The sequence below is a fragment of the Cyphomyrmex costatus genome, unplaced genomic scaffold (genome assembly GCF_001594065.2).
Source record: "Cyphomyrmex costatus isolate MS0001 unplaced genomic scaffold, Ccosl1.0 scaffold5, whole genome shotgun sequence".
In the NCBI taxonomy this organism is placed as follows: Eukaryota; Metazoa; Arthropoda; class Insecta; order Hymenoptera; family Formicidae; genus Cyphomyrmex; species Cyphomyrmex costatus.
This window is the reverse complement of record NW_017279267.1, coordinates 1,361,049-1,374,355: the sequence shown is the minus strand read 5'-3', so window position 1 is coordinate 1,374,355 and position 13,307 is coordinate 1,361,049. Positions and strand designations below refer to the sequence as shown.

General features: G+C 35.3%; 1 protein-coding gene across 1 annotated transcript in view; it reads left to right on the top strand.

Annotated features, from left to right (window-relative positions):
- Positions 1-13,307, top strand: part of LOC108778264 (uncharacterized) — a 254,792-nt gene that overhangs the window by 103,616 nt on the left and 137,869 nt on the right. The window contains exons 3-4 of the mRNA XM_018545395.1: positions 1,950-2,111; positions 4,493-4,676. Of these exons, the coding sequence (XP_018400897.1) occupies positions 1,950-2,111; positions 4,493-4,676 (346 nt within the window). The remainder of the gene's footprint in view (positions 1-1,949; positions 2,112-4,492; positions 4,677-13,307) is intronic.

Here is a 13,307-nt window from a genome sequence, read left to right as displayed (position 1 = left end):
GTGAGGTGTCAAAGATTTTTACCAAGGTCGAATTCCGCAGAGTCAGCTAACACGACGTGACGTTTACTAACTTTTTGTGCAATCAGGCGAGAAGTTTTCTCTTCTCGTTTCCCCTTCGTGGAACACCGCATGCAGTTCAGCGGAGGGGATCTTTATACTATATTAATAACTGTGTTTTTGTCGGTTCATCTAGCACGTTTGGAACATCGCCGAATGAAAGAGGCGGCAATGATAAAAACGCGAAAGCCCCGCGGGCGCAATCCGGTCAGTGGAGGCAGAAAAACAATGAACAACCGCTCGTCAAGGAGGGTTGTATCCTTGTCTGCCTGTCCTCTTTTCTTCCCCCTCTTGCTCTTTCATTTTTTGTTGCATTCCTATTTATTGGTGCCATGGGACATATGGTGGCGTAAGGGTGCGTAAAAAAAAGGGCTACGAGAGGAATGTGAGGAATGGGGGAGAATGAGAGAAGCGCGAAAGAGCCACGAACACGACGGCGAAAAACGCAATATCGTGCCGGGAATGTCAAGCAGAACTGCAGAATGAAAGCAGATCGAGTGGACGTTCAAAATCGTCCGACAAAGCTCGCAGACCGTTCACCCAGGATTGAGAGTCTTCCTGTATGTAGCTTCGATTACTGAAAAGCACACGACTGCACCTCGTTACGGGCATTCGGTTACGACCGGAGGATTGTAGCTAGCGACCGTGGTCGATTATAGGTCAACTTTATTTGACATCGATGAATATACAGTTACAACAGTTAAACGATTCGTTGACGCGCGGTGTATTTGACCATTCTCATATTCCGCTATTTACGTATCGAATATGTAATCCCGTCGTACACATCTCTAGGATCAATAAAGAGCTTGTGTGTAGGTTAATCCCCCGATGCAACAGGAGTATCAGAGACATTATTGACGATACAATGCCGTTATCTTTATACGATATTCGCAATGTCGATCAAGATATAAATTACGTGCACTATAATAAAAAAATTCCAAATTTTTTACGAAATAATATTAACGAAAAATTTATATCACCGATAATTAAAATTCCTGTGCACCGATTAAAAGGTTCGGATCAATAATTCATAAAATTTTGATGGTATGATAAAAATTTCGAACTATGGAAGCTATCGGAAAAATTAAAACATTTACCTTAATAAGTTTTATTTATATGATTTTTTTTTAAATTCTGCCTCTTCTTGTTTATTAAGATATTTTTACGAAAATATTATAAGGAAAGAACAATTTTATTAAAGATATCTAAAAATTTAAATATAAGATATAAATCTGAAAGTAATTTTGTTGGACTATCAAAATATATATATATATATAATATTAGGTATATATAATATTTATATAATAATTAGAAAACTCAAGCATGATGAGAAATGCTACAGAAAATATTGACGTTCTAACAATGAAATAGCTTTAGTTTGAACGTCCTCTACTCTCTAAATTTCTTGGAGTAAAATCTTACTTTAAAAATATTTGCACTCTTGAATAAGAAAGATTTTCATTCTTTTTTGAATTGGATTTACTCTAAAAATGATTTTTTTTAGAGTCTCAAGGTTTTTGGAATTTTTGGAATTTCATTCCAAAAGAGTGAAAATCCGGCACTCTTAAATAAGAGTTAAAGGTGCAAATATTTTTAATAGTAGCAGTATTTTTACTTTTTTAGAGTGCGATTTTACTTCAAGAAATTTAGAGGGTACATAATTATTTTGATAATCCAATACAACTATTTTCAGATTTTTCTCTATTGTATTTAAATTTTTGAATACTTCAGCAAAACTGTTCTTTCTCATACAATCCTAATACTGTTTGCCATATATTTAAATACGATTTTATCAACCGATATGCTATGCTCGTATATTACTTAAAATGTGCGATATAAATCCAAAATGTTCTCATAAATGGTTTACTTCATACAGGCGTACATTTTTTCAGGTCAAGTTGATCTCTGGACCCAAAGCACCACCGGCTGCGCCTGCACTTTCAATGCATCCAGCAACGATTGCGCTTGTTGCGTACCATCGGGTGGTTGCAGCTGTGGCGCAGCTTCACCCGATAGATGCGCTCAATGCGGCCTGGAGCAGCATTGCGCAAACAGTAAGTATTGCTAAGTTAATCCTGACTTATACAAGCAGATTGAGTTTTTTGAAATTGTAACGTTTGTTGTAACAATTTACTGCGAGTGAAAATTTCTTCGTATAACTATATTTGATACAGACATAATTAAAAACATTGTAGCTAAAACGGCGCATTGTATATTTTAAGAGATACATTTCTGACGTGCTTTAATCTGCATGCATGTAAAGTATGACGTACGAATGCAAAACTTATTAATCTCGTAAACAGTAAACGGAAATTCTTTTTCGTTGTCGCTTTTGCCGCTTTTTCTGTCCGTCGACGATCAACTAACTGACGTATTTGCTCTCTCGGTCCTACGAGGAAATATAATTACGTCGTGTCAAAAAGACAGACGATCCCTTTGAGTCTTTGCCGTCGCTAAAAACAAGATTCACGCCATTAAGCCACTTGCCTCGTGCTACTTCTCGTTTGCAGCCGCTCGTGTCGCGCGAATAAGTGGAAATTAAAGCGTCGCGGCGAGCGAGTCCCTTTGGAAGCGGCTGTAGGACGGCGCGGTGAAAACGGGAAAGTGTGATTCAAAGAACGAACTGAGAAGTAAAAGAGAACGGGGACGTTTATAAGAGGATGAGCGCTTGGCAATGCTAAAAGACACCGAGATATCTAAGAAAGAGAAGACGTGATTCCCGTCAAACGTTTGCGGCTCGCTTTGCACGATGGAATAAATCGGTATCGAAGAAATTACTCCCGCGTGTCGTCCATTCGATCTTTCTTTCTTATAACTAATCACTCTTGACGAAGTTCTTATCCTCCATCCATCTAACCTTTCTTTGCGCTAATTACGAGGAGCGATATTGCCCTCGTGTTCCATCCATCAAATTCTTCTCTTCTCAGATTTCTTTTAACGTAACAGGATATTCTATGACCCCGTAGGTGTATTTAGTTATAATTAAAAAGGTTTATAAATTATTTCTTTGCGGAAGCTTATAAGATTTTGTTTAAAATATAAATATATATAGAAATGTTTAATGACGCTTGGCATCAATAATATTAATTTATCTGTCCATTTATTATATGATATATACTTCAGCTTTAATTTAGAACTTTTTTATGATCGACGAATAATCGGCGCGTAATTTTTACTTGAATTAAAAATTATAAAATTTCCACCTTGGATTGAACATGGTTGTATTCACTTATTTGTCTTAAAAATTTTTTCTAGCAAATACAAAAATTGATTGCTTTTGATAGCTTAACATTTATAAATAACCGTATATAATGAAACTTAAATTTTTTTATAATAAAGAACTAATGTCACTATAAAAGAACATTTAGTAAATCTAAAATTGTCATTAAAAGATTTACATTTTTTAGTAAATCTATAATATTTTTGTTAAGATTTATGTTTTTTGACACTTTATATAAGAAAATCATAAAAAAATAATACTAATAGTCTCATGTTGAAAAGAAATATGCTACAAGACGGTATTCGCATCATAATCACGAAACATCCTGTACAACATCCTACAGGAAGCAATTAAGAATCAAATTACACACTATGGCAGATTGCCTCATAATATTGCGCCAAGCTGTCGCGACTTGTCGTCGCCCGAACAGCACGGTTGCACAGAGATGCGCCAATGAAACTGTACGAACAAGAAAAATCGTTATTAGCCACACTTCATTTTTCTCTGCTCCTTTCTATTATCATCTTTCTCGTATCATCAGGAGTTTCACGTTAGACTGTGAAAATTCGATATTCTAAAATCAAAATACGGCTGAAATATAATTAACAATTCAATTAAAAAGTACACTCTCGAAAATTTCAAATAACAAGAATGAAAGGGGCTAAGGTGATGTTTGGATTCGTTTTCATTACCTATACCATGGATGTGTGGGTGAGTTTTCTCTTTCTTTACTGTCTTCAATCACATATTGTACATTGCGTGTTTCACTTGTACTTAGATTTCTTATCTATTCAATTGCACATGACTTATCAACCATGTGGCTTTGATTGATGACGGTGATAGTGACCACTGTTCCATCCACTCATAGCCTTTTTGAAATTTGTGCGATTCTATCTTATATTTCCATCTTCGGTAGAAGCCCGGATGTAGGCCGAAACGTTTAGTATTGTATTAATTTTCTTTGTTCTTTTACTACAATATATCTTATATTTGATCGCACCAATAACAGCAAATATACTCTCTTTAGTCCCTTTCATTCTTATTATTTGAAATATAATTATATTCTATAAGTAATATTTTTGTATTTTTTAATAAATTATAAGAAATGAAGAATAATACAGGATGTTTACCGATACGATTACGTAGTGTTAATGCGACCGTATCGCCATTCGATTGTCCGTATTTTTATACAAGCGACGTTTTGTTCCGTTTCAGTGTGCAACATAACGTTGGACAGCAGGCAGCTGTTCAGCAAATCGGATCGTGGCTTCGGGCAAATAAAGTCTCCGTATCTTCAAGGGCCCTCGAGGTGTACATACAGATTCGTGCCGGATACTGGGCAGCGGGTCGAGCTGCAGATATATCGACTGGTGTCCATCGGTCGACACAACGGCACCGCGTAAGTAGCTTTTCGGTGACGCCTTTCTTTCCGTCCGCTCGTATCGCTTAACGGCCTTTTGCGCCCCTGGGCTCCTTTATAGCTGCGACCGTAAACTTTATGGCAAAGTATTCTCGGCGCCTGTACAGCTTCCACCCGACACATGCATCTTTAAACTTGCTCACGGTTGAGCCCAAGTAATTTTGAATATATAATAAAGCATATATGTTGGGGAACACTTAAACTCTTAAACATCTCTTCGGTATGATATACTTGTTTTTTTCTAATTTTTTTTAAATACTTTGTTCTCACACACACACACACACACACACACACACACACACACACATTGTTTAACTTAGCGTTTTATTAGTATAATATAGTATAAACCTATATATATATATATATATATCGATTTTATTGTTTACAGCGTAACACAATAAAATTTTAACTTAAAGACGTATAGTGGACTTACTGAAACATGCAAAAATATTAAATTAACTATACGAAAATGTTAATTTTAACATTTTTGGGTATCTCAGAAAGTCCATTATATGGTACGTCTTTAAGTTAAAATTAACATTTTATTTTTTATAGTGTATGTTTCCTGATGTTTGTCGTTTTGATGGAAAAAAAAACTTTTATATTATACTCATTTTTATGAAAGTTATAAGCAATCGAGTCGAATTGGATATTAACTAATATGTTGTTTTCGTAGTGAAGCTTTGAAGAGCTAAAACAATAACTTAACATCTATTGGATGTTTTATTGGATATTGTTTAAAAAGTACTTTTCAGAGTTTCATGTTTTTTTTTCTTATACTATATATCAGATAGATCGTCTATATATGCATATATTGAAAATGAAGAGAGACTTTTAAAATATTTTAAACATCTATCAATCAATAATTTACAACTTTTCAATTGCAAAATAACCACTGTTCGTAAGACCTTTATTTTTACTTTTCTCGTTTGTGTAAGTAGTTGAAGAGCGGACAGCGCGGACCGATATGATTGAAAATCGCTCTCGTCGATGGTCGTTTCAATTTATCATACTTCCGCTCTTACGAGACGATAGCTGGGCTCTCAAGTCCCTCTCGACTATGGGTAGAAGGAGGAGCTGAGAAGTCACGAGTAATGCCGGCGGAACTACGAGAACACGGAGGGTTGGGGAGAAAAATTACTGTTTTCAGAAACCCTCCGGCATCCCTAAACCCCACCACACACGAGCTCGTCCACTCCGACCACGTTCACGGACAAACTTCGTGGCGGGCGGGAAAGGCCTTCGACAAGCCCTGGAAAAGTTCTTACAATTTTTCGACAAGGCTCTTCAACCCCAACCCTCTCGTTCTCGGGCTCCAGTGTGCCACGACGACGAAGTCGGAGGGCTTACGACGCGCCGAGCATCATACGAGCTTATTCTAGTAGCTTTTGTTCCCGTTCCGGAATACGCAAAACGCGCGCGACCGTACATACCCACGAAGTGAATGTATGCTTACAGTGCGCGAGTGGTTGCATAAACGAAAAATATACGTCCGTACTTCCCTTATTGCTGTCTTTCTTGAGAGAAAGTACATTTCGGTTAAATTTTCAACGTCAATTCTGTCGTCGTGTCTAAGAATAACTTGTTCAAAAATAACTTTGTAAATCAATTACTATATAGTACTTACATATATGTAGTTTACAACGTAGACTGAATTTAATCATTATTTTACTCTCAGAAGTAAAAATTTTATTAAATAATAATTTCGCGTTTTATTCTTGGTAATGTACGTACATCTTATAAATGAAGGAAACGTTCAAGATTAATTTTCCGTAAAAATATTCTTGGTCCTTTTGTATTTTGAGAGAAGTCTGGGGCGCGATTAAACTCCTACATTACTTGTAATGTGTAAAATATAAATCTGCATAATTCTCATATTACACTTTCAAACAATAAGACTGTACTAAACGACCACCATCCGTTAGGAGCTAAAAGCGCTGCGTTAAACGCATATAAAAAATGCAGGAGCCCACACTTTAAGTCCACTTGTTAGCGAGGAAACGGCTGGTAAGCTGAGAGCGAAAAATACCGTTACTCTTGCCTGTGCGGCTCAGATCGTTCACGTTTCTTTCGTTTTCCGTGCATTGCGCTCTGAGAAACTGCAACGACCGGAAGAAACAGCGCCGCCCATACGAACCGTACCGCGCAAATCCTTCTACACGGAAAAATATTGGTGCTTGATCGGCTTTATCGTAGAAAATCCTGCGAAATTTTAGTATTACTTCTGAGCGGAATCCTCGGGAAATTTTGCGGGCCATTTGCGACGCTCCCTAAGAGTCGAGGCGAGAAATATCACGTGAAAGTCTGAAGAACAGTGAACTGAAGATATTCAAACAACCATCTAGCCAGATGAGCTTCGAGTTTCATATTGTGCTGAAAACTGTTTTCCTGTTATTGAAAATAGAACTATGGCAGATCGATAGTGACAGTGCGCGAAAAAAAAGATATTTATATGTTGAATTTGTAATTAAAAGTGTATACTTGAGAGCTCTATGTTTGTGCAGATAATTATAGAGTGATAATATATTTAAATAAGTATTTTGTCGTAAAATTTTGTTTGCTAAATTGTGCACACTCTTTCGCGAGAATTCAACATTTACGAATGAGATTGAAATAGCTGGTTTTCATAGTTTACGTAACGCATGACGCTGAATTAATACCACACCGGACCGGAGTTGGTGGAAATATGACAAACGACACATGTTACATGCACGGTCGTGTAATACGTGTGTAGTTCATGCTCGTTAAGTTATAATTAATGTAACTTTCCGAGCCGCACTATGTAGGACGCCATAACAGGTTCCTTGTGTTGTTCCGTATCACGTTTATCACATCCTTCAAAAAACAAATTGTTGATTACTGATTATGAAGAATTATATTATTATACAATGTTTTAATGGCTAAAGTGTCAATACATAGAATGCGCCAAAGTATTCCATGGAAAAAATTAAAAAAATATTATGTATTGTATAAATATAAATTTTTACAAGCTTTATTAAAAAATTATAATAAAAAATATATAAAAAGTTTAGTGACGACATCTGGCGATCTCAGAAACCAAAAAATTTCGCCGGACAATCACTCGTATTCTTTGAAATATTATTAGGAAAACTAAAAATATTTCCTCTTATGAACGTTGTTTCATTAGTAGAGGTACATAAAATTCTTTATGAAGATAATAATTAATCTCCTGTACAACATGTATGTATTCCATAAAACTGATAATCAGGACAAGAGAATAAATTATCCCGACAAGCATTAACTTTCTGTCTGTAATCATATTTTTACTCCCTCCGTCTGCAATCTGAGTCTTTTTATCAAAATTTTTTTATATTGTTCTAAACTTTCAAAAAATGTGAAAACTTTTTAACATCTCTATTTACTATAAAATAATGTTTAACTCTATATTAAAACTTTTAGTTAATAAAAATTGAAATATGAGAAAAAAATTTCAAATGAAATTTTGTTTGCGCCAAAAGTCCAGATTGCAGTTGAATGATTAATAACATTTATTATATTTCTTTCATTTAAGACAGATTTCATTTTTTATTATAATTTTTTAATAAAATTTCTATGAAGTATATTCATATAACATTTTTTGTTATTTTTATCAATAGATTATATTGGCGCATAATTTAACCATCAAAACTTGGGAGATACCCTGTATACATTTTCTAGAAGTGAATCAGTGTATTATTACTGAAAAACGTACATAATAAATATGCGCTGATGATTACGTCAGTTATAACTTATAAGAGTAGCATTGAAATCTGTAATAATACACTGATTCATTTTTAGAAAGCACCAAATTACAGTTTTAGAAAAGTGACAGATTTATATTCTATTTTATAAATTAATCTAAATTAGATTTTTTTATTAAATTAAATATCTGTCTGCAGCAGTTATTGCATTTTACAGATATTTATGCTTTGCATAAGTTACGTTTATGTGTTGTTCTCTTCTCAACAAATGCTGTCTCACGTACGCAAATCGTCTATCTTACCGCTGTCCCATACAGTCGGACCTTCCGGGGTCCTTCTCGAGCACTCATAGAAGCTTGATAATAGAACGTGAATTTCGAGAAATGGAACAAAGCGCGGGCCACTCGGGTGTCTCGTGTTCCAGTCCGAAAACCGGAAGATGTAAGGTGCTCCTAATCCCGAATGCCGAGCCACGGTCGTCGCGATGTACGTGTACGTTCTCGATGAGACGCAATTGGGTCAGGTCCTTGGCTGGACATGTACTTCATTCCATGAACGTCCCTCGAATGACCCGCACGGTGCGATTTCAGGTCCGATGTCGTATTAAGTGACTGCTATAGTCAGAGACACTCTCGAAAATCGAAAGCGACGTCGTAATCGAATAAGATCTCTCTTCTCCGTAAAGTTGTGCATTGTAGCAATTGTGTATCTCTACGGTGCTGTCTTGCTTAACGAAGCTATTATATATTTATTATAACATACTCTTACAGTAAAGATACTTTATTAATGACATACGATACTTGACGCATTTGTCAAAAAGTTAATATATAGATAAATAATTCGTGTAAATAGAAAGAACGATTTTGCCGATATAATTAAAAAAAATTTAGCTAGATACAGATCTGAAAATAATTTTGGTGAAATATTAAAATAATTATGTAGGACGTTCAACTGGTTGCCGAAACTAAACTTTTTATAGCATTGCTCATCATGCTTGAATTTCCTCTATAATTATAATTATTTTCACAGAACAGAAATATTTTCAAATCTGTTGTATCTACCTAAATTTATATATACATGTATAGTATATAATTTTTTAAAATTTGATTTCGCTCGTTTTTTGCAATGCTAAGTATAAAGTAAAAACGGTCTAAATCGAGCGATAATAAGATTTTTTAATTAATAAATTTCTACATAGAAAATTCTATAGAAGAATATATAAATTTCTAATTTACAATATATATTATGTAAATTTACAATATATTATGTAAATTTACATAATATATCGTAAACTAATAAAATTTATTAATTAAAAAATCTTATTACCGCTCGATTTAAATCGTTTTTTCTTTATACTTTGCATAATTTTTTTTATTTTTTAGCACACTTGTTTTTTCCGTATAACAAATATCTGCAGTACGTAATTTTTTTTATATTTTTATTGAAGCATTAGAATAATAGATTGACTAAAGCTATATCAAGCTGCATAAAGCTTAGTGAATTTAATGCCACCAGCATAATTCTCTCTAGTCCTCGAGAATTGATTTGCGCGAAAACAGCACGCGGTACACTAAATCCGCAGAGATATCGCTCTGGACGCACTCAAATTAACCGTGTGGAATTAATTTACGGGCTTTATTGAACGTTGTACAAATTTCATACTTTCCAACTCGTAAACTTTCGACTGTGCGTGTTCTCGAAAATTAGTTCGTACAATACAACCGATATATAGACAATACATTATGATATTTGCGTTATTCGAAATCGCTCAAATTAAATACGAAATATGCTATCAATGTTTCAGAAATCATTCGTTCGCTGAAAGCTTATGTCGTCTTTATAATTCCCTCATTTCAATAATACAAATGTACTGAATATATATAACTATCCACTCATCCATAAAGTTAATTAAATCGCAATAATGAATGGGGTCTGTCTGTAAAGGAAATAATGCTATTCAAGAGAAGCCGAATGAATTGAATATTAATTTGTGAAATCGAATGATTGAATGATCAAATAGGGGATGAAGGAATTAATTTAGATAGACGTGGATATATTTATTTAATTCAATAGGACATGGAAGCCGTAGACGACCCATAAAATAATAAGCCAGCAAATAAAAGTCCAATATAGATACACATATATATATATATATATATATATGAAGAACTCGTGTCGAAAATTCTGTTCCCGCTAATCTGATGGGCGATGAAAAATATGTGAAGTTAATTAAAAAATATCCCATGAATAACGTACAAATTATCCTGCATAAAGTAACTCGTTATCCGCACTCGTCCCTCTCTTCCTCATGAGAGACATTAACCTGCAGAATGCTGAAAAATTGCCTTCGCCGCAGCAGTGGCGTATACACCGTCCGTAATTAATTCATCGCGATATCGCGCGAGAGGAGAACTCTCTCGCATTACCCATGAGGTATTCCACGAATATTCCAGCCGGCTTGTTGACGGATGTGCATGCGACGCAGCTCGGGGAGCGAGAGCGTGGATTTCGTTCGTCAGTCTGGAGAGCGCCGAGAAAAGCGCTTCCACACCCTTTCTCGTCGTGCAACCACTCTTCCGTTCTCTCATCCTTACACTTCACTCTTCCGTCTTGTCGGCCCGCGTACATGTGGTCCGGGCGAAGGGTGTGAGCGACAAAATTACGTCGCTCAGCGGAATACTATTAAGTGAGGGATAGCGGAATAGAATGAGTACCGCGGGTGATGGATGACCTTAATTTCGCTATGATTACCGGCGGCTCGGGAATTTGTATGAAAATCGCTTGGGGCCGCTTCTTTCACACGATCCCCTCTTCACGCCTTCGATCACTCTCCCCGACTTCTTCTCGCTACTCCGTTCCCGCATCTCTCGTTCTTTTTTTCTTTTTTTCTCATGCGATTGCCACCACCATTTTCAGATTAATACCCCTTCGTTCTAATTTTGTGTTCCGCGGTAGACGTCTTCTATAGAATCGTACACGCCTTTCAGAGAAATGAGAAATTACATCGATATTTAATGACATAGATTAACAGTTCGGTTAGCAGCTTGTTGCGTGACAGCGATCGAAAGATTAAAAAAGAAAAGAAAAGAAGGAAGAAAAATATTTTCTGCCAGGAAAATACTAGGAAAGGAAGATGGGGGGGGGGAGATAAACTTCTGCAGTTTGTTATCCATAAACATTTTAATCAATAGATAGTAATGATTAGTACATTTTTTAATTATCCTAAAGTTAAAATATAAAGAAATACAAAACCCTTTTTAATGGGTTCATTGTCAGTACATTTTTTTATAATGTATTTTACTTTATATAAAATACAGAGAAAGATATAAGTTGTGAATTTAACAAACGGAAAATGCGAAAAACGTGCTTTAACTGCTGTATATTATATTATTATATTTGTATTATACAGAGTATTCCAAAATTAACGATAAATATTTTGAAGACAGATTCTTGTAACACTTTAAGACGAAAAATCCCGAGGGTAAGACAGTTTTTAAATGGGAAGAGTTTAAAAATTACAAATGACAGGACTAGAATTTTGCGCGCTCAAGAATGACAAGTATGGAGATGCTTTCTTGAACTTTGTGCCTTTGATAATAATAAAATTCGGCACCTTCACACTGACTATCTTATCATTTTTGAGCTCGCGAAATTATATAAACCCTGTCATTCGTAATTTTTAAACAATTCACGGCATACTTTCCTACTTTAAAACTATTATAGTCTCGGAATTTTTGTACTATAGACTTTTTGTTTCAAAATGTTACAAAGAATGTCTTTAAAATATTCATCAGTTTTGGGAAGGGGGGGATATCCTGTATGTTTAATATTACGAAGACCATAAGCGCGAAGATGTTCGACTGAAGTGATAAACTTTAGCTTATAGCATAAAACGCGATCCTTCGCCGTTATCTTATGTGTTACATATAGTTTAAGTTTTTAGCATAGCTACATAATGCATCACGAAGATGAATTTTCTTTAAGACTTTCAGAAAACGTTGTTGAAGCGTTTTAATTTTCTCGCAAAACTTTCACGCGGGAGGCAAAACTTTCATTTGTTAAAATGCGTTCTCTTTTGGCCTATCCCCATGTATCACTGCGAGCATTTGTTTAAAACGAATATGAACGTGCGTGAGAGCTCGCAGAACGATTTAGACACACTAAAAACAGAGTTTAAAGAATTACTTGCGATGTATTTGGAGTACTGTATGTGTGCTCTGTGCGCACTGAAATAGTGTAACTTTAAAAAGTACATTTTTTTACACACTATTACATGTGTATGTAAAATTTTTCAGCATTCATATTTAATAATAAAAAAAAAGCTTTCAAGCAAATGTAAGTTTGTCAGATAGCGATATTGATTTCATCTCTCAGTCTATACAGTTTGTTTCATGTATGCTCTTAAAAGGGCACGGTACCCACGGGCTGCCACGTCGTATAACGATTATTCCTGTTCAAAGAGTTCATCTCCTTCCGCGGAAAGCCGTAGCTCGGCGAACGAGGATATTATACTCGAGGGCTAAGGTTTAAGTAGCTTCATAAATTACGCTACTTTTACGGTAGGATCATCTAATCCACGCTAGGAGCGGGTTTCGGCGAAAAGCGAACTTCGCTCCAACCAAGGAATTTATATCTCTTGACGTCTCGAACGCAAAGTGACACTATGCGTTAGGCGAAGCAAGTTTCACATCATGAAAAAGTATTAGAGCAATTTATTTAAATTAAGACTTTAGAGAGGTGTGTTTCGTCGCGAAATTACAAGAGGGATAAACGATCATCGCACGTTATTCTCATAATTATTTTTATAAATAGTTTAAACCAGGGATGGTCAACCTTTTTGTCTCACACACAAAAATGCACAAGTAAAAAAATAGATTTTGGAGAAATAATATGGTTACTATTTTAGATC